Here is a 21072-nt window from a genome sequence, read left to right on the forward strand (position 1 = left end):
CGCCACAGTCAATTTTAGAACATTTTCATCACCTCAGAAAGAATCCCCCAGCCTTAAGGAACCACTAATCTACTTTCTGTCTCTATAGATTTCCCTGTTCTGGACATTTCATATAAATGGAATCATACAATATATAGTCTTTTGTGAGTGGCTTCTTTTACTTAGTATAATGTTTTCAAGGTTCACCCATGTTGTAGCCTAGATCAATACTTCTTTCCTTTCTACGGATGAATAATATTTCATTGTGTGAAATGAAATACCATATTTTGTTTATCCATATGTCAGTGATGGACATTTGAGTCATTTCCACCTTTTGGCTATTATGAATAATGCTGCTATATACATTTGTGTACAAGTTTTTGTGTGTATTGTAGAGTTTTGAGTAGAACCATGGCATCTGACTTATATTTTAGCAGGATCACCCTGGCGATCAAGTTAATATGAATTGAGAAGTATTATTTATCTTAAAATATTCAGAATGAATATGGGTTATTATAAAAATGCAAGTTTCCTAGACATATATAAATGAACTCTACCCATTATGCATTCATCTACTGAGTCATTATTCTTGTTGTGTTTCTGAAGCACATGATCGTACCTTGCAAATAAATGAGCATCTTGGTTTGGGTTTTGAGCTGGCTTGCCTTCTCTCTTCACAAGTCAATCAGTGTTAAAGAGTTCTGGTCCTTGCTGGTAGCAGTTGACATGTTAGGTTAGCTGTGTGAGCCGAGAGGCCAAGAACCAGATCAGTACGGATGGAATTGTTCTCCCAATAGAAGAAATCCCTCTGTCTTCTCAGAAACAGGATAGAAGTAGAGTAGAAAAGGGAGGTGAGGTGAATGTATTAGTAGTGCTGCCAACATTACCTGAGCCCTGCCTGAACTGTGGATGAAGAGAGCTCTTTAGTCTTCCCCAGTGCTGTCAGTCAGTTCAGTACTTTCTTAAGACTTTCGACAAGGAGAAAAAGTAAACCTAGGTCAACAATCCTCTTACTGCCAGATTCCCTTTCAAACCAATAATAATGACTACACATAGTAGGTTCTCTATAACACTACTGGATTCAAATAAACCCTCATTAACAAGCCTGCACAATAATTAATGGTCTCATTTTTCAGTTATTTTCTCTCTAACTAGCAAAGACAGATGAAGAAAAATAGGCTCCCCCCACCCCCGCAAGTAATTCATGCTCATTGTAATAAAAAAAAGTAAATATAAAAGTCAAAATCATTCATACTACCACACAACTCAGAGCTAACCACTGTAATATTTTGGTATATTTTCTTCTAGTGTTTTTTTTCTTTACCTGAAGGTTTTTGAGTTTTGTGTGTGTTATGTTTGTTTTTGACATAATAAGGATCACATTACATTGTCTATAAAGTTTTGTACTTGTTTTGCCCACTTTTAATTATACTGAGAACATTTTACCATGTTATTAAAATTACTTAAAATTATCCTAATGGGGGCTTCCCTGGTGGCGCAGTGGTTGAGAGTCTGCCTGCCGATGCAGGGGACTCGGGTTCGTGCCCTGGTTCCGGAGGATCCCACATGCCGTGGAGCGGCTGGGCCCGTGAGCCATGGCTGCTGAGCCTGCGCGTCCGGAGCCTGCGCTCCGCAACGGAAGAGGCCACAACAGTCAGAGGCCCGCGTACCGGAAAAAAAAAAAAAAAAAAAAATTATCCTAATGGCTCTATAGTTTCAATTTTAAGGACGTATCTCTGTTTAACCATTACCATTTGACATTTAGATTGTTTACAATTTTTTGCTTGATATAAATACTGCAGTAAACAGCTTGTATATTGATAAACCCTTGTCCTATCTCTGAGTATTTCCTCTAGATAAATGTACAGTGAGGCAGTCTCAAATATTGCTAGTAGAAGTGTAAATCCATAACTTTTCTGGAAAGCAGTTTGACATTATATATTCAGGGGCATGGGGTTGACTTCATGGCTCTTGTTGTTATTGAGGGTTTTTTTTAGTTTCTTGATTTTTTTAGAAGCCCTAACTCAGGTGTTGGAAGTGTTCTATATCTTGATCAAGAAGATGGTTACATGACTGTATACATTTGTTAGAGTCATCAAATGATATCCTTAAAAGTGGTACATTTTATTGCCTATGAATTATATCTCAATTAAAAAATTAAAATTTTAAAAAACAAAGCACTGTAGTACCAAACTGACATTTTTTCCTTGATATGGTTAGAAAGATAGAAAGATAAAAAGAAATCGTTTTCTTACTATGTATTTCAGTGTTATTTAATGACATGCCCTAGAACCACCAGATATTAGCTGGTGTTATGAGCACATGATTTGAAAAACACTGATCCATAGCAACTCCTAAGAGGGGATTATGATGACACTAAGAAGTAAAATTTATTTAGCATATACTATGTGTTAGACTGTTTTAATACTTTATACCCGTGCTATCCAAAATGTAGCCACTAGCCTTTGTAACTATTGAACACTTGAAATGTGGCTAGTCTAGTTTGAGGTGTGCCACAAGTATAAAATACATATTGGATTTCAAACACTTAGTACACAAAAAGTGTAAAATATCTCATTAATAATTTTTTAAGTTGATAATGTTTTAGATATATGGATTAAGTCAAATATGCTATTAAAATTGACGTTACTTATTTCTTTTTACCTTTTTAATGTGCTTACTAGAACATTTAAAATTACATAGCCACTCACATTTGTGACTTGCTTTGCATTTCTATTGGATAGTGCTGCTTTATTCATTAAATTTTTATTTAATTCTCATAACAACCCAGTGAGGTAGGTATTTTTATTATTATCATCAACCTTATTTTTCAGATGAGACCTAGAGTAGTTAAGTACTTTGTCCAAAGTCATAGAGCTAGTAAGTGGCAAAGCTGGAATTGAACTCAGTTTGTTTCCAATCTGGGCACTCAGTTGAAATAATATTTTAGGAAGATTTATCTAGCTATAATTTTTTTTTTGCGGTACGCGGGCCTCTCCTGTTGCGGAGCACAGGTTCCGGACGCGCAGGCTCAGCGGCCATGGCTCACGGGCCCAGCCGCTCTGCGGCATGTGGGATCTTCCCAGACCGGGGCACGAACCCGCGTCCCCTGCATCGGGAGGCAGACTCTCAACCACTGCGCCACCAGGGAAGCCCTAGCTATAATTTTTTTAAATCCCTTGCTTATAAATGTCACAAGATAGCAAAATATGTTTTTATCAAATGGAAAATATGTGAAGCTTTCTGCCTACTAAAAAATATTGTAAACCAAAGCAGAGAAAAAACAGTATAAAAGTAAGGAATCATTTCGTTTTGTTTAAAGATTTCTGTCATCCAGAGATAATTAAGAATGAGATTTAAGACAGTGTTGCCCTTTGGATAAAAATGACTAACTTGATTAACTAGTGGCAGCTGTTAGTTTCATTACTACCCGAGATGATGCCTGAGCTTTGGTAATAATATAATTCTGACAAAGTCAGGACGTTAGTGTTTTTTTGTAGAGAGTACAGTTTAGAGCTTAGAAAACAGTTGGCATTTTGAATTTCTGTAGATAGATTTGAAGCTGGGAGGATGCCGATTCATATTATCAACAGGTTCTTTATAGATTTCTACCTAAACAAGTAACACTAGAGACTTGGACCTTCTCCTATAACCACGAGTTGGTTTGATCTCTGAATTATTTACTGAAAAATTAGGATCCTGTGACAGAATTTACATTTCAAAGGAAGAGGAATTCAGAGGACACTTCTTCACTTGTAGGTATTTCAGAATCAGTTTTGAAACTGTTGGAACCATCACCATCTACCATCTCTTGGTAGAGATTTTTGGGAGAGTTTACTTTTCTCCTGTAACCAAAGTGTTAAAACACCATTGCCAAGAGCTGTGATGGAGTGTATCACCTGTCACTGACAAGCATTTATTGAGCGCTGTTATGTGTAAAGTACTGTGCAAGGTGTTAGAAAGATGAAGACATATTCTATGTCGTTAAAGATCTCAATGTCTAATGGAAAAATAGGCATATAAATGAATAACTGTAACAAGATGCTCTTTTAAAAAACTAAATTTAACCCAAGATTCAAATCTGTGTCCCCTGATTCCAATTTATTTGTACATTGAAACATATTTTTTAATTAAAAATAGCGTTTTGTTACAAAATCAATACGTAATCCTTATAGGAAAAAAATTCAATACAGTTAAGCAAAAATAAGATAATAAAAATATTCATACTACCACCATCACACCATTGGAAATATCAACCATCTTGATGTATGCCCTTTCAGGTTTTTTCCTATTAATGTATACACATGTATGTTTAAATAAAGTGGAATATACTATACGTGTACTTTCAATGAAAATACTTATATATGTCATTTTTAATAACTGAATAGCATTCTATTGTCCGATTGTGCCACAACTTATTTAACCAATCCTCAGTTTTTTGTTCACTCAACAAGTACTTACTGAGCACCTATGTATTCCAAGAGCTATCTTGAGACTAGATATATGGCAGTGAACAAAACAAATATTTTTTGATATTCATTGTTTATAATTTTTTTACTCTTATAAACAGTGCTATAACAAACATTTTATATACATCTTTACACACTTGTCCATTTGTTCACTTGGGATAATAGTAATTGGGCATGTACTATATGCCAGACAATCTTCTGACTTCATTTCATATATTATCTCATTTAATCTTCATGATCCGAAAGGTAATATTCTTGTGGTTCCAACTTTCAAGTGAAGAAACTGAAACATTAAGAGAAGACAATTAAGTAGTTTGCCTTAGGTCATATAGCAAGGAAGTGCAAAGCTAGAATTCAGGTTCAGATTTTTGTGATCCTAGATTCAATGCACTACTAGCAATGTTGAGATGAACTTACTGCATCAGAGAATATTAACATTTTTAAGATGCTTAAATACTAATTTGCCAGCCAGAAAAATTTTACGTTTATAGCTTCACACCATGCCCTTCCAACCCTGAAGTTAACTGCTCCTGATTCTTAAAAATAAACAAATTTTAAAAATCATCCATTTGGGACTTCCCTGGTGGTGCAGCGGTTAAGAATCTGCCTGCCAATGCAGGGGACACGGGTTTGAGCCCTGGTCCAGGAAGATCCCACATGCCACAGAGCGACTAAGCCCGGAGCAACTAAGCCCAAGCGCCACAACCACTGAGCCTGTGCTCTAGAGCCTGTGAGCCACAACTACAGAAGCCCACGCACCTAGAGCCCATGCTCTGCAATGAGAGAAGCCACCGCAATGAGAAGCCTGCGCACTGCAATGAAGAGTGGCCCCCAGTCGCCACAACTAGAGAAAGCCTGCACGCAACAACAAAGACCCAACGCAGCCAAAAAATAAATAAAACTAATAATTTTTTTAAAATAGATTAAAGAAAAGAAAAAATCATCAATTTGTATGGAGAAAATTAGTTAAAAAACATTTTACTTCAATTCAAAAGAAAGAAGAAAGAAGCAGATGAATAATGCAAAGCTAAAAGAAGAGACCAATAAATGAAAAAGTCAGCAATAGAGACAGATTCAGAGAGGTATGTACTGTCTGGTTTCAAAGCAGCCTCCACTTCCAGATTCCAGCCCCTTATGAGGCACTGAACTTACACTGGTTCAGTGATAGACCCCCACCCCCATGTCGTTGAGTACACTTTTTTTCTTTTGCTTAAGCGAGTTTGAATGGGTTTCTGTCTCTTGCAGCCAGAAGGTTGCAGTTTAGGAAAATGATATTATCTTTTACAAGTTTATAGGATGTGCCTTTTTGTGTGGTATGTAAGACCCTATCCAGTGTTCGCATATTTGTTTCAGGATTTGTTGGGTTAGACAATAAAAAACTTTAAATGAAAGGAAAAGCTCAAAAATGCTAATCCTGTATAGTGACACACGAGAGACTCGTTTACTTCTTTATTTCCTATGTTATCTACATTTTAATGTTTTTTAATGATGAGAAAGATGTTGTACAAATTTTTAAAGGTCAATTGATGTCCCTTGGGATTATTAAGTAGTAAAGTATGTAGTTGATTATCCTCTACACACTCCTGCAAAACTGTATTACCTTCCCCAATTGAATGATGTGTCCTTTAGGACATAAGTTCCTTCACTAGGATTATCATTAGAACTTCTGGGCTCGAATGAGACCTGTTATTTATAAATCACCTTATTGTACTCTTTGGTCTAAGAGGCAGTGTAGCACAGCAATTAAGAGCAAGGCCTCTAGTGACAGACTGACTACCTTTTTTAAATCCTAGTTTTGCCATATGTCCACTTGTATGACCTTAGGCAAATTATTTAACTTTTTTGGGCCTCAGTTTTCTCAACTGTAAAATGGAGGTAATAGCTCCTTATATCACTGTTACGATGATTGGGTGATATATATAAAATATTAGAGGAGAATCTGGTGCAGGGTAAGCACTTACTTAATATGTGTTGCTTGCTGCTGCTGTTGTTATTACTATTACATTTGGGGAAAATAAAGTAAAAAAGACTTTGGGGGCTTCCCTGGTGGCGCAGTGGTTGAGAGTCCGCCTGCCGATGCAGGGGACACGGGTTCGTGCCTCGGTCCGGGAAGATCCCACATGCCGCGGAGCGGCTGGGCCCGTGAGCCATGGCCACTGAGCCAGCTCGTCCAGAGCCTGTGCTCCGCAACGGGAGAGGCCACAACAGTGAGAGGCCCGCGTACTGCAAAAAAAAAAAAAAAAGACTTTGGATACTCATTGTCACCACCTCTATTGTCACCCATACTTCCAAATCACTTGTTTTGAAAACTACTTTAACGTAATTCGAGAGCAGAATTATATTATTATGCCAGGTAGGAATATACTGGGGCAGTGGTAAAATTTACTCTGACGGTAGTCCAATTGCCAGGTGACTTTTGTGGTCTTTGGAGAAAAAGCTTTAGTAACTTGATTTCCATTTGTGCTCACACAAATTTCCCCTTTGAAACCTCCAGACTCAGTACCTCTATAATTAATAGACTTGCACAGAGTCTTCAACATCCATGTTTGCTACAGATAGGTAATTTGGAGCTTTGTTTCCTGTTGGGTTTGGGGGGATTGTTTGTTTATTTGTTTGTTTGTTTTGGTATGGCGGTCACCATTCTACTCCTCTAGTTGTGGTTGCTCTGACAAATTGACGTGGTCTTGAATGTTCCCAGTGGTAAGAAAGTACATCTGTAGCTCTCTTCATTCTCAGATGATAACCTCCTTTCCTATCTTTACGTAACTGATACGACAGGCAGTTCAGTCTTTGAGGAGTCCATCTCTTGCCCTGTGGACTATGAGGATAGTCCTTTCTCCTCGCGTGATACTCCAATGAATGACACAGGCACAGTGCTGGAAACATGCAGAATCCCATTGGTTGCTTTTTTGTTCTGTATCTTCACAGGGGGAGAGGAAGTAGGACCAAGGGCTCCTATTTATTTGTTTTGCTTTGCTTTGCTTTTTGTTTTTTCATAAATCAGGTGTCCAGTACTAAGGTGGGAACTGGGAAGGAGTAGCTACAGTTTTTAATAGGCAGTTACACTGTTTGTAAGAAAGTATCATAGGGGAAAGCAACCTCAATGGAATTGGTTATAATCAAGGAAATATTTTATATCTTAATTCAGTGTTTCCCAAGGTCTGTTCTATAGAAAATTTGTTTGGGGAGATATCGATAGATATTCCATTTAAAAAGATTCTTAGCCAGCTAAGTTTGGAAAAATCACTGTATCCTCCTGGAAAGGAGAGATATTCACATTAGCATGCTAAAGATTGTGAGAAACTTCAGAGTATAGAAACCCTATAGATATAACTTTTTTTCTTAATTCTATCTTAATATAATGTTTTTATTAAAGAGTATGTGTAAATATGTTAGAAAATATAATGAATACCCTTGGATCCTTCACCTAAGGACTAGAAAATTGCCAATAACATGGATCTATCTGTGTGATCTGCTGAAATTACATCCTTTATCTCCCTACAACAAGGACTATCCTAAATTTTGTGTTTAATTCCCTTGCTTTGATGGGGAGAGTTGTATTTTTATCACTAATTCTAAACAATGCATTGTTTAGTTTTACTTATTTTTGAGCTTAATAAAAAAATTGTATCATACTTTTTCACTCACCATGCTTCTAAGATTCATCTGTATTGTTCCATGTAACCCTGTTCATTCCTTTGTCGGTGCTGTGTACCATTCCACTGTATGAACATACCACAGCTTGCTTCTCCATTCACCTGTCCACAGATATTTGAGTTGTTGGTTTTTTGTTTTGTTCTGTTTACTATTGCTATTACTATTGCTTCAGTCAGAGAGCAGCAAGAAAAAAATGTGAGCCAAGGATATTGACAGAATGTTATGATTATACTGTTTGGGAGCAAGAGGGAAGATATTTATTAAGTAGCTGCTTTATATAAAGTACACTTCCAAAGCAGGGCCTAAAATACAAAGAAAATAAGATGTCCCTATCTTTGATGATCTTATATCCAGATAGGGGACTTAAACAAATCTGTATTTCTCAAATTAGGATATGATTAGTACCAGAGACACACAAAGGCACCAAATAAACATGACACATCTTTTGGAGTGTCTGTTTTCTTAGAATTGCCGGGGAGAGGGGATGTTCAGGGGTAGAATTAAATAATTTAACTGGAATTTAATTTAAATTCCTTGTCAAAAATATGTTTATGTTGAAATTTAAAAGGTCCTTTTGTGAAAAATAACAAAATTGTTATGTATTTTTAAAACAAAATACCAGACCTCAAAGAAAGGTGTAAGCTGGTAAACCAATTTGGACTGTACCCTCAGGACTAATAGATTCATTGTCTTCTGTTGTTAGGGGTTCTTAGGAACAGAAATTTGAGAAGTGTTAATGTATGTAAGTTAAATAAAATACATCCAAAATAGATATAATTAACTCTGGCAGAGTAATCAGGAAATGCTTCACAGTGGAGAGAGCATTTGTGCTAGACCTTAAAGAGTAAGTTGGATTTCCATAGGAAGAAAGAGCATTCAGGACTGAGAAAACAGCATAATTGAGGACAGGAGGTGGTGGGGAAAGGTACAGCCCATTTGAGAAATAATGAGTTCTTTCTGGGTAAAGTATATACATCCAGTGAGGAGCAAGATGATGTGTGTGTGTGAGATTCCTAATAGTTTCCAACATAAATGTTGAAAGCCAGACTTTTTCCTTACTCCTGACAAAATTGCTGTTGAATCTTTAGCAAAAGTATAGCGTGATAGGTGACATTTAAGCTGAGGTCTTAACTTCTTTAAAAAATATGAATCTGATTCATGTATTCCTTCAGCAAATACTTAATTCAACATCTACTTTATACTAAGGATACACACATCAAGAAGATATTACTCGAGGTGTACATTAACTGGTAAGAGAAGTCATTAGAAGAGAACTTGCACAGCTCCCACTACCGCTGCTATCCTCTGCCTTCACATCACAGTGGAGAATGCTCCTGGCTAAGCCCAGCCCTCCTACTGGGGTGCCAGATTCCATCCCCTCACCTACCCCAGGGCATCACTCCAAACCTGCTCCTCTCTCAATCCCGAATGGGTTTTTCCCACTCTATTGGATCATTCACAGAAGCATAGAAACATGCTAGGATTTTTCCCCATCTTTAGAAACCTTCTATTAACCTCCTATCTCTTTCCACATTCTATACTATTTCTCTGTTCTCTTTTATAGCAAAATTCTTCAAGAGTTGTTTTTACTCACTGCCTCTGATTCCTCTCCTTATATATTCCTTAAACCTCCACCTTCTTTTAAACCTTACCTCTTCTCTTAAGCCACTCCATTCAGGCTTTCATGCCCATCAATCCCCACAATTGCTTCTGTTGTGGTTCCAGGGATCTCCACATGGCTAAAGTCAGAGTCAACTTTTAGTACTCATTTTACTTGCAGCAGCATTTGACACGGTTGATCAGTTCCTTCACTTTGAAAGACTTTTGTCACTTAGCTTCCCGAGACTGTACTCGCCGAGTCCTCCTCCCTCACTTGCCATTCCTTCTCTGTCTCTTTTGTTCATTTCTCCTGTTTTTGGAATCCCTGGAACTCTGTCCTTGGACTGCCTCTCTTCTTGTCTGCACCTCACTCCCATGTAGTCTCGTGGCTTTAAATTTTATCCTCTAATGACTCCCAGATTTACATCTCTAGTCTAGAGTTTTTCAACTTCAGCACTGTTAGTATTTGAGGACAGACAATTCTTTGTTGTGGGGAACTGTCCTGTGCATTATAGGATGGTCAGCAACATCCCTGGCCTCTACACACCAGATGCCAGTAGCACCCCAGCAGTTATGGCAACCAGAAATGTTTCCAGACATTGCCGGATGTCTTCTGGGCATAAAATCACACCCTTCCCCATTGAGAACCTCTATTTTTAGTCTGAGTTTCTCCCCCAGACTCCAGATTTATGTATCTAACTATTTGACACTTCCACTTGAATGTCTAATAAACATCCATATTTAACAATGATCAAACCAAGCTTCTGATATTTCTTCTTAAATATAGTACCCCTCAGACTTATACATTCTTCTAATTTCTTAGGCCAAAAACCTTGTTGTCTTCGTGACTCCCCTCTTTCTCTCACCTACATCCTGATTTACCAGTAAATCTTGTGATCCTTCCCTTCAAAGTGTGTCCAGAATCTGATGCCCCCTCACCACTACCACCCTGGTTCATGCCACCATCACTTCCCATCAGGATCATTACAGCTGCCTTACCCTTAACCCCTATAGTCTGTTCTCAGTGCAGCAGTAGAGCGATCCTGAGAAAATATGTAATTCAGGGCATGTCACATCTCTGCACAAAACCCTCCAGATGTTTCCCATCTTACTTAAAGTAAAAAGCAAAATCCTTACAATCCTTACCAGGCCTTACATGATCTCATCTTCACACTCCCCTCCATCCCCTTCCCTTAATCTCTCTAATCTCATCTCTTACTACCCAACTTCACTCCAGCCACACCAGCCTCCTTCCTGTTCCCTGAACATACCAGGCCTTGGACCCCTTGCACTTGCTCCTCTCCCAGATATGTCTTCCATTGCCTTATTCAAGTCTTGGCTCAAATGTCAGTTTCTCAGTGAGGTCTTCCTTGACCACTAGATTTAAAATCTCATACCGCCACTATCACCTCCAAGTCTCCTTCAAACCTGCTTTATTTTTCTCCATAGCATTTTCTTCATCTAACATACTAGAGAGAGTTCTCTTGAATAAGAGAACAAGATTGTCTGGGTTTGCATCCCGATCTGGTCACTTTCAAGATGTAAGACTTGATTCCTGTGCCTCAATTTCTTTGTAAAATAGGATAGTTTCTATCTCATTAGAATAGTACCTCGCATATAGTAAGTGATATGTTTTCACCATTATTATTATATTTTACTTATCAATTTTGCTTATCTTCCCTCCTCCCCCAGTGGAATATAAATTCCATGAGAGCAGAATTTTTTTACTTCACTTACTGCTATATTCACAGCTTCTGGAACAGTGCCTGGCACATAGGTGCTTAATAAATGTCTGTTGATCAAATTGTTATCTCTAGAGAGACTAATGGGGAGAAGAAGAGTCACGGAAGACTTGAGCTTTATGTATACTATTTAAAACTTTTACAAAAGGAATGTATTCATGTATTACTTGTACCCTCAAAAAACTCATAGGCTTACATGGAAAATAGACATGTAAACAAATAAATTCCTAGAGGAATATTGTGAGAGCGAGTTGGGTTTTAAAAGATGCATCGTTCCACTAGATAAAATGTGAGAGGGATGAAACAGCTTTCTAGACAGGGAATAGTATGTGCAAAAAGCAAAGAGGTATAAAACACAGCGGTAGCTCTGACAACTGTAATAAGTATTTTGAGGTATTAAAATTTCCATCTTGGTGAATGGATAAAGAAGATGTGGCACATATATACAATGAAATATTACTCAGCCATAAAAAGAAACGAAATTGAGTTATTTGTAGTGAGGTGGGTGGACCTAGAGTCTGTCATACAAAGTGAAGTCAGTCAGAAAAAGAAAAACAAATACCGTATGCTGACATATATATATGGAATCTTAAAAAAAAAAAAAAAAGCTTCCAATGAACCTAGGGGCAGGACAGGAATAAAGACACAGATGTAAAGAATGGACTTGAGGACACGGGGAGGGGGAAGGGTAAGCTGGGATGAAGTGAGAGAGTAACACTGACATATATACACTACCAAATGTGAAATAGGTAGCTAGTGGGAAGAAGCTGCATAGCACAGGGAGATCAGCTCGGTGCTTTGTGACCACCTAGAGGGGTGGGATAGGGAGGGTGGGAGGGAGACGCAAGAGGGAGGGGATATGGGGATATATGTATACATACAGCTGATTCACTTTGTTATACAGCAGAAACTAACACAACATTGTAAAGCAATTATACTCCAATAAAGATGTTAAAAAAAAAGTTCCATCTTGGGACTTCCCTGGTGGTCCAGTAGTAAAGAATCTGCCTTACAGTGCAGGGGACATGGGTTCCATCCCTCGTCGGGGAACCAAGATCCCACATGCTGCGGGGCAACTAAGCCCACATACCACAACTACTGAGCTCGCATGCCCCAGCTAGAGCCTGCGTGCTCTGGAGCCCTTGGGCCACAACTAGAAAAGAGAAAACCCACACGCCACAACTAGAGAGAAGCCCACGCACCGCAACAAAAGATCCCATGTGCTGCAACAAAAGATCCCGTGTGCTGCAACAAAAGATCCCGTGTGCTGCAACAAAAGATCCCATGTGCCGCAACTAAGACCCAACAAGGCCAAAAATAAAATAAATAATAATAAGTCTTAAAAAAAAATAAAAGTTCCATCTTATCCCTCTCTCTCACTAATTCCTATGTTCCAGCTAAGTATCTGGCTATAATTAGAAGCTTATTACTCCATTAAGGCAAATATCTTGGGTTTTTTTCTCATTATTTTCCTGTAAGTCTTTTTCTATTTTCCTGCCCCCCAGAATGTCCATTCATGTTTTTCATCATACCACTCTTCAGATTTGATTCTAAATTCCCGCAATGTCTTTGTTATAATAAGAAACTCACATGTAATTTCTATCTGTGGAGTATAGTAAAAAAAAAAAAAAAAAGAGGAAATAGATAGATAGAGTTTTGTTATAATATGTAGCTTTGTTTAGGAACACAGTTGTTTAGCTCAATTATTTTAGTAATTAAAATTTTAAATCCTATAAATGTTAGTGTCTAGTCCCTTACCAAAGACTTAAAAGTGAAAAAACTTGTTTTTCAATGTGTGATGCAAGACTTCTTGAGGTTGACTTTTTAAAATCAGGGATTTTTTCTGCCCACCTTCCTTCTCTACATAGAGCTGGGAAAGCACCCTTGATGACAGCACAAACTAAGGCAAGCAATAGTGCTAATCCACTAGATTAGCTCCTGGTACCATCACTGTTTATACCATCTCTCATGTTGCATTGTGATTGTGTATCTCTCTGAGAGCCCCTTAAAGTTAGGAGTCATAACAAGTGTTCATATGAACACCTAGTTCAGTGCCTACCGCGTAATGGATGCTCAGTAAATACTGGTTAAATTTAATTGAACTGAGCTGAATTGAATTAGATTATAGTACCACAGGGGAAGGGGATTTTTGAGTTTGCTTTTTAAGTAAGACTGATTCAAAACAAATCTAGAAAAGAAAAATCATTCTTTTTTGTTGTTTTTAAACATAGTCTAAAGTTTGGGGTACAGATACCAATATGTTCATCACCTATAATGTTTAAAGCATTCTGCAATGACTCATCAGAGTCCCCAAATAGATACTTTTTTAAAAGCCACAACGGCCCTGGGGAACAAAATTAGGCCTGGCAAATATAAATAGTGTTTTCTCTTTGCAGTCAAGAATGTGGGGTCTTGGGCTTCCCTGGTGGCGCCGTGGTTAAGAATCCGCCTGCCAGTGCGGGGGACACGGGTTCAAGCCCTGGTCCGGGAAGATCCCACATGCTGCAGAACAGCTAAGCCCGTGCGCCACAACTACTGAGCCTGCGCTCTAGAGCCCGCCAGCCACAACTACTGAAGCCTGTGCACCTTGAGCCCATGCTCCGCAACAAGGAAGCCACCCCAGTGAGAAGCCCACACACTGCAACAAAGAGTAGTCCTGCTCGCTGCAACTAGAGAAAGCCTGTGCACAGCAACGAAGACCCAATGCAGCCAAAACTAATAAACAAAATTAATTTAAAAAAAAAAAGAATAGATACCTAAAATTAAAAAAAGAATGTGGGGTCTTGTTGATACACAGAGGAGGATCTTTAAGTATAATTTCAGGAAAGTTACTCCTTTCCTTTGCACATGTACGAGTCTCATGTGAAGCAAAGATCACCTCATAAATTCCTATAGGGTTTCCCAGCATATTTGTTTCATTCTTACTAAAAGTCCCTAATCAATAACTTCTGTGTTATCTTTCAAAAAAGAAAGGCAATGCTGCCTCATTTCCTGACACTTGTTTTCTGGCCTCAAAGTGTCTCCTGTCCAACTGGCCAAAGAGCCAGGCTAGACAGAGGTGCCAGTATTAACAGAGGTGTTCAGTAGAGGAATAGATGAATTTAGCTTCTGCTCCTCTCCCTCTACTTCACCATTTTCTTCTTTTGCAAAGGAGTTTGGAATTTAAATTTTCTAAACCTAGAATCTTCCAGGTCTGAGACTGCACAGCTGTGGTAATAATAAGGTACCTGGTCATTTCTCCAACCCTCAATCTGCTATAAATCTGTATCCTGAGAACGAGTCCAGCATGCTTATAAGTAATGCCCCCAAAACTCCTGTGTTATAGAGAAGGCTTTCTTGCCAATGGGTAGCTATTTTAATTACTTCATTTATTCCGTATACCCTTATCGGGTACCTACTAGGTGTCAGCCTCTGTGGTAAACCCTGGAGATCCAAGATGAATAAGTGTTAGTCCGACCCTAAGTAACTCACAGTCTATTTTGGCATCAATAATGTATAGAGTATCTAATTAATAATAATATGGTGCTAAAATAGCACTAGGACAAAGTGATAATAATGATGGGGTGATTAGTTCAGCATGGAGGAGAGTTTGGGAAAGCTTCACAGAAAAGGTGGCTTTTAATCCTCAGCCTTAAAGGATAAAAGGGATTTCATCAGACAAAGAAGGGGTAGTCTATCATTTCAGACAAAGGACATAATAAGAGCAAAAGCATAAAGGTATGGAAGCTCAGGACATGTTTAGGGAACAGTGAGTGGCTGGGCATGGAAGGCACATAGGCTGCATGGTTGGTGGGAGATAGAACCAGACAAGTGAGAGTATTGTGTGGTACTGAAGGGCACAGATTCTAGAGCTGGGTTTGAATCCCAGCTAAGACACTAACTAGCTTTTGTGATCTTAGCAAGTCACTTAACTTCTCTGTAGCTTGGTTTCTTCATTTTTTAAATGAGGATAGTAGCATATATATATATACTACGTTTATATGTATACACACACACAGCTCAAACCAGTTCTCAGAACAAAAGAAATACAAGTATTATTAGGAGACCACATTATGAAGGGCCTTGAATTTTAATCTGTATTATTCTGTAAGCAAAAGAAAGGTTTTAAAGCAGACAAGGGGAGAGTATGCAACAGGATATAATCTGTATCTTAGAAAGTTGGTGCCACTTTGGAGAGTAGACTGGATAAAGAAAATACTAGAGGCACAATACAAGTTCTGAGGCAGTTTCAAGAGTTTAGATAAGAGGTGCTGATAGAACATGATTCTGAGTTGATGTACAATAGTAGCCTTGCCCTTAAAACTTCTGGGTTCCTGACTAGAAATTTCAAACTTGAAATATTAGTCTTAACAGATCTTACAAGTTTAACGCTAAAAGACAGTGAGAACCCTGGGGAAGCGCACAAAGGGGTTCTCCTTCTAGTCTGGATGTTTTAGTGCTCAACTGATGCTTCTATTCTGCACCCAAATATCAGACCAGTGCTTCTTCCATTCATGATAACCTTTCATCTGGTTAAATGTCATGAGCAAGACATTCTGTTTTGGAGATGGTTTTTTTTTTTTTCCCTTGAGTAACCTCAAGTCTACTGGTCAGTTTCCTAGAGGAAGTTCTGGCTTCTGGACTGCACAGCCGAAGCAAGGACAGCTCTCAAGTTACATCAAGGTTAGCAAGCAGAAGATGAAATGGTGATGGAGAGGTGAGAAGAATGGCGCAACTTCCCCTCTTGCCTCGCTGCAGGCTTTCTCCACTGACCAGAGGGGTGTTGGAGAAGAGCCTTGGGTTTTGTGCTTCTTGTTATAACCCATCTCCAGGTAGCCTGCTGATTCCTGAACTGTTGGCACAGACACCAAGACTCCAGTGGTGAGTTGAGAATAAGTCTGAGCCCATTCCAACACACTTCTCTCATGTTTTCTTTAAAAAATAACTAAATGTATTCCTTGTGTTTGATAGCACAATCACTTCAGTTTCTGGCGAATTTTGTTGGGATCTTACTTGAGAAAAGGGTTATCAGAGCTTAAAGGAGTTTTAAAAAGTAAAAATTAGATGCACATACTATAGACTCTTCTCTTGACCCCTTTTATTTTTCATTAACCACATTCCTGAACAACTCATTTCTGAAAACCCATCATATTTCTGTAAGAACCATCCAAAAATTGTCCCTAAATTGCAATTTTCTGTGGTACTGAGAAACCATGTATGACTACAATAAAAATCCATTTTGTGAAAAGACACAAGTGATTTGTTTTTGTTTCTTTGGGGTTAATAACTATTTATGGGAATTTATGTGATGAGGTATGAGCTGGCTTTACACCAAACTTAGAGAAGGCATTGCCTCTACCCAAAGGATATTTAAAGTATGTCAAGACAAGTAATAAATTCTGATGTCAATGGGACTTCCCTAGTGGCATGGTGGTTAAGAATCCACCTGCCGATGTAGGGGACTCGGGTTCAATCCCTGGGCTGGGAAGATCCCACATGCCGCAGAGCAACTAAGCCCGTGCGCCACAACTACTGAGCCTGGGCTCTAGAGCCCACGTGCCACAACTACTGAAGCCCATGCATCTAGAAGCTGTGCTCTGCAACAAGAGAAGCCACTGCAATGAGAAGCCCACACACTGCAACGAAGAGTCGCCCCCGCTCACTGCAACTGGAGAGAGCCCGCGTGCAGCAACGAAGACCTAATGCAGCCATAAATAAATAAATGTATTTATTTGGTTTTTTATTTATCTATTTATTTTAAATGACTCATTTAAAAACGAGTCATCATTTTTTTTTCAATCTTTTGGCTGCGCCACGCGGCATGTGGGATCTTAGTTCCCTGACCAGGGCCCCCTGCAGTGGAAGCGTGGACTCTTAACCACTGGTGTCAATTTCACTTCTCTTGAAAGCAGTGGAAACTGATAATGTCATTAATACCAGGAAATTATCGTGTGCTCAAATCATATCACAGTCCCTCTTTGGTGCTTTGTAATAAATTTTTTAGACCTTTTATGTTGATTAACATTCTCTAGCATCAGATAGCCTAGGCTGAAATCTGTGTCAAGTTATGTGGCTTTGGAAATGTTATTAAGTCTCTTTGTGGCTCAGGTTCCTCATCTATAAAAAGAGGAGCGGCTGGGCCCGTGAGCCATGGCCACTGAGCCTGCGTGTCCAGAGCCTGTGCTCCGCAACGGGAGAGGCCACAACAGTGAGAGGCCCATGTACCGCAACAACAAAAAAAGAGAGTAATAAAGTACCTCCTCATAGGAGCATAAGGACTAAATGAAATGAGAGAATACATTTAAAACACTCAGAACTTAGGTATATAGTAAACCACCCAAGGAAATTTGACTAATAATAGTAAATAAGATTGACTGCTGTCTCCAAGTTGGGGATACAAAATCACTACACAAAATGGTTGGATTCCTGTCATCCACTACATTAATCAGCAGTTCAAGAAGTAGAGGGAAGAGGTGAAGGGTCATCTGATCCATCTCCCTTTTCCCCATTCCTCTCAGCTCTCCACCATTGTTTCTTCACCTTACACTCATGCGAAGCCCTAAGCCTTTTGTCTATATTACAGCTAAGAGCTAAGATCTAAGAAGTTCTGTTCTGTTTTGGTTGTTTGTTGTTTTTTTAATAATAAAAAAAGTAAGGCAGCCTTACTTTTAAGGCTAGGGGAGACAAGTTTTAAATGCAGCGTTTTACAAGTTACATAGTCTTTTCAAATAAACAGAAACCTCCTTCCTCCAAGCAGGATTACCTGTGCTTGCCTTTCTCTTGGCAAGATAGCTCTGGAATAAGAATAAGAACAGAGATTTTTCTAATATCATTCTCCTCATTATTCACCTGCTTCCATTGTGCCTACTCAGCTAACAATATCAAGAAGTCTAAGGACTTCCCTGGTGGTCCAGTGGTTATGACTCCTTGCTTCCACTGCAGGGGACCCTGGTCAGGGAACTAAGATCCCGCATGCCGTGCAGTGCAGCCAAAAAAAAAAATTTTTTTAAGTCTAAGAAATGAGCCTTCAGGATGTTTTATGCCAGAAGTTGGCATTTCTTTATTAAGGATCAAAGATTCATATTTTTATTTAAGATTTACGGAGCTGATTACATTATTACTGGTCCTTTATTTTTTCCCTTTAAAAACATCATTTTTTTTTTCAATCTTTTGGCCACACCACGCGGCATGTGGGATCTTAGTTCCCTGACCGGGGCCCCCCTCCCGTGGCAGCGTGGACCCTTAACCACTGGACCACTAGGGAAGTCCCTAAAAACGTCATTTTAATTAAGGTCTCATGCTTTTTTTCCATTTTTTTGCGGTACGCGGGCCTCTCACTGTTGTGGCCTCTCCCGTTGCGGAGCACAGGCTTTGGACGCGCAGGCGGCATGTGGGATCTTCCCAGACCGGGACACAAACCCGTGTCCCCTGCATCGGCAGGCGGACTCTCAACCACGGCGCCACCAGGGAAGCCCTAATTAAGGTCTCATGCTTTTAATAACCTCTCTTCCAGAGATTGAAGTGCCTAGTCAAAACCTCTATGTCTCATTTACTCTACAAAAGCCAAGGTGCTTGTTTTTAGGTAAACAACTGTCTGGATAACAGTTTTTGCCCAGTAAATATGCAGGCAGCAATTCAAAACCCTTATCTCTGATGGCTCACTTCTTCGTCGCTTAAGTGGAGTTACTTATAAAATAGTCAATTTAAGAATAAAGCTACTGACAGTTGTGTCCTCTCCATGGTGATGGAGTTAGGGAGGTAACCCCACCATGAGTACCCCCAGTATCGTTTTTTTTTTGCGGTACGCGGGCCTCTCACTGTTGTGGCCTCTCCCATTGCGGAGCACAGGCTCTGGACGCGCAGGCTCAGCGGCCATGGCTCACGGGCCCAGCTGCTCCGCGGCATGTGGGATCCTCCCGGACCAGGGCACAAACCCGTGTCCCCTGCATCGGCAGGCGGTCTCTCAACCACTGCACCACCAGGGAAGCTCCCCCCACCAGTATCTTATCTCCACCAAAGAAGGACATTGAGTTATCTATTTTTGTGGTTTGTGTGTGCAGTAATGTCAAGCTCACTGAGGAGACAGTGCTGTGAAAATGAGAAAAGGAACCCATAAGTTGTTACTCTGAGATTTCTCACTTTCAAGTTGGTCTTCAGAAATAGTCTCAGTTCATAGAACCCAAGTCAGGTGCCACAAGGTTCACCTGGTAGAGAGAAGTAAAGCTTGAAGAACAGGACAGGGGAGGAGTATGGCTTATGGGAAGAGGGATGAGTAGCAAGACAAAGGGAGACAAAGTAAGGGAAGGTAGGGGCAGGATGATAAGATGAGGCAGTGCAGCGGTGCAGGTTAATGAGAGAGAAGACCAGAGATTTATGTAACATCTCCAGGAGCAAATAGGCAGGGAAGGTTCTCCAGCCCACATGCATCTGTTCTGGAATCTGAAAATTACTTTGGAGGGTTTTGATTTTTTAGGAGTCCCTCTGCCTGATATTCCACAAAGCTCCAGCTCCTGCCTGATATAGCACATAGGACCCTAGTACCTTGCATACAGGACATACTCAAATATTTGCTGACTAAAGGAAGATGGGGCAAGTCATGAATTACTTTTTTCCCCATAAACCAGAATCTATTTAAACTAAAAGTCCAAACCACTCCTATCTACCTGGCAAGCAAGCCCTCAAAAGATCAAACAGGGTAGTGTTCTTACCAGTACGATGGGACATTTTGCTTCCTTACTTATGAAGATACCCTGGATTTTCTCATTCTTTTTAAATCACTTTTTAAATAGAGAGGGTGGGAAATAGAGATGGTGGGAAGGGGAGTGTGTGTGTGTGTGTGTGTGTGTGTGTGTGTGTGTGTGTGTGTGTGTTTGTATGAAATCTAAACAGACTGGAGTCAGAAAACCTGGATTCTAATCTATTTAGCCAGAAACTTGCTGTGTAAACTTGGGCTAGTCCGTTGATTTGCCATGCCCTGTTTCCTCATTTTCCAAGTGGGAGTAATATTTATTCTATTGATATATACCTCACAAGATGGCACTAAAGAGTTAAAGAAATGATATATGAGAGCATTTTGAAAGGATACATTTCTATATGAGTCTAAAATACAGGAATTAATTAGTATGGTAAATGAAAAGACGTTAAGAGGAATATTATTGGATTAGGGGAAAAGGGGGCCTCGGAAAAGAGAGAAGCCCCCTCCTTTATTTGACAGATACTAGAAAAAGCCAAGACCACTCCACTCCTTAATTTGGCCAACATTTTCTTTTATCTTGAGACATCTCTGAAAAAAGGGGTTCTTTCTTTTTCGTGCTTCTCTGTGCCAGGGATTTGTATTCATTTTGAAGTTACTGGCTGCCTACCATATGCCAGGCAATGTATTCGTTAGCTCATTATTATTTAGTAATTAGCCCTAGAGGGCAATACTGTATTTTTAAAGGACTTTCATGGGTTATCTCATATATTGCCCTATCTTTCCTTGTTGATGGAACTGGCGGTCACTACTTAATATGTAGAGGAACTGAGGCCCAAAGAAATTCAGTGACTTGACCAAAGACCACGGGGCAGTGATGAAACTAGTACCCAAACCTAGGTTTCCTGACTTTCCTCTTCCTGTTAAATGGGTACTGGGAGAAAAATGAAGTTAC

General features: G+C 39.4%; 1 protein-coding gene across 3 annotated transcripts in view; it reads left to right on the forward strand.

Moving 5' to 3' along the window:
- Positions 1 to 16677, forward strand: part of VPS45 (vacuolar protein sorting 45 homolog) — a 74406-nt gene extending 57729 nt beyond the window's left edge. For all 3 annotated transcript variants that reach the window (XM_032629950.1, XM_032629932.1, XM_032629924.1), the window contains one exon: positions 16040 to 16677. In XM_032629950.1, coding sequence (XP_032485841.1) covers positions 16040 to 16127 — 88 coding nt within the window. In that variant the 3' untranslated portion in view covers positions 16128 to 16677. The remainder of the gene's footprint in view (positions 1 to 16039) is intronic.
- The last annotated feature ends 4395 nt before the right edge of the window (positions 16678 to 21072 follow it).

The sequence above is a fragment of the Phocoena sinus genome, chromosome 1 (assembly GCF_008692025.1).
Source record: "Phocoena sinus isolate mPhoSin1 chromosome 1, mPhoSin1.pri, whole genome shotgun sequence".
Lineage (NCBI taxonomy): Eukaryota > Metazoa > Chordata > Mammalia > Artiodactyla > Phocoenidae > Phocoena > Phocoena sinus.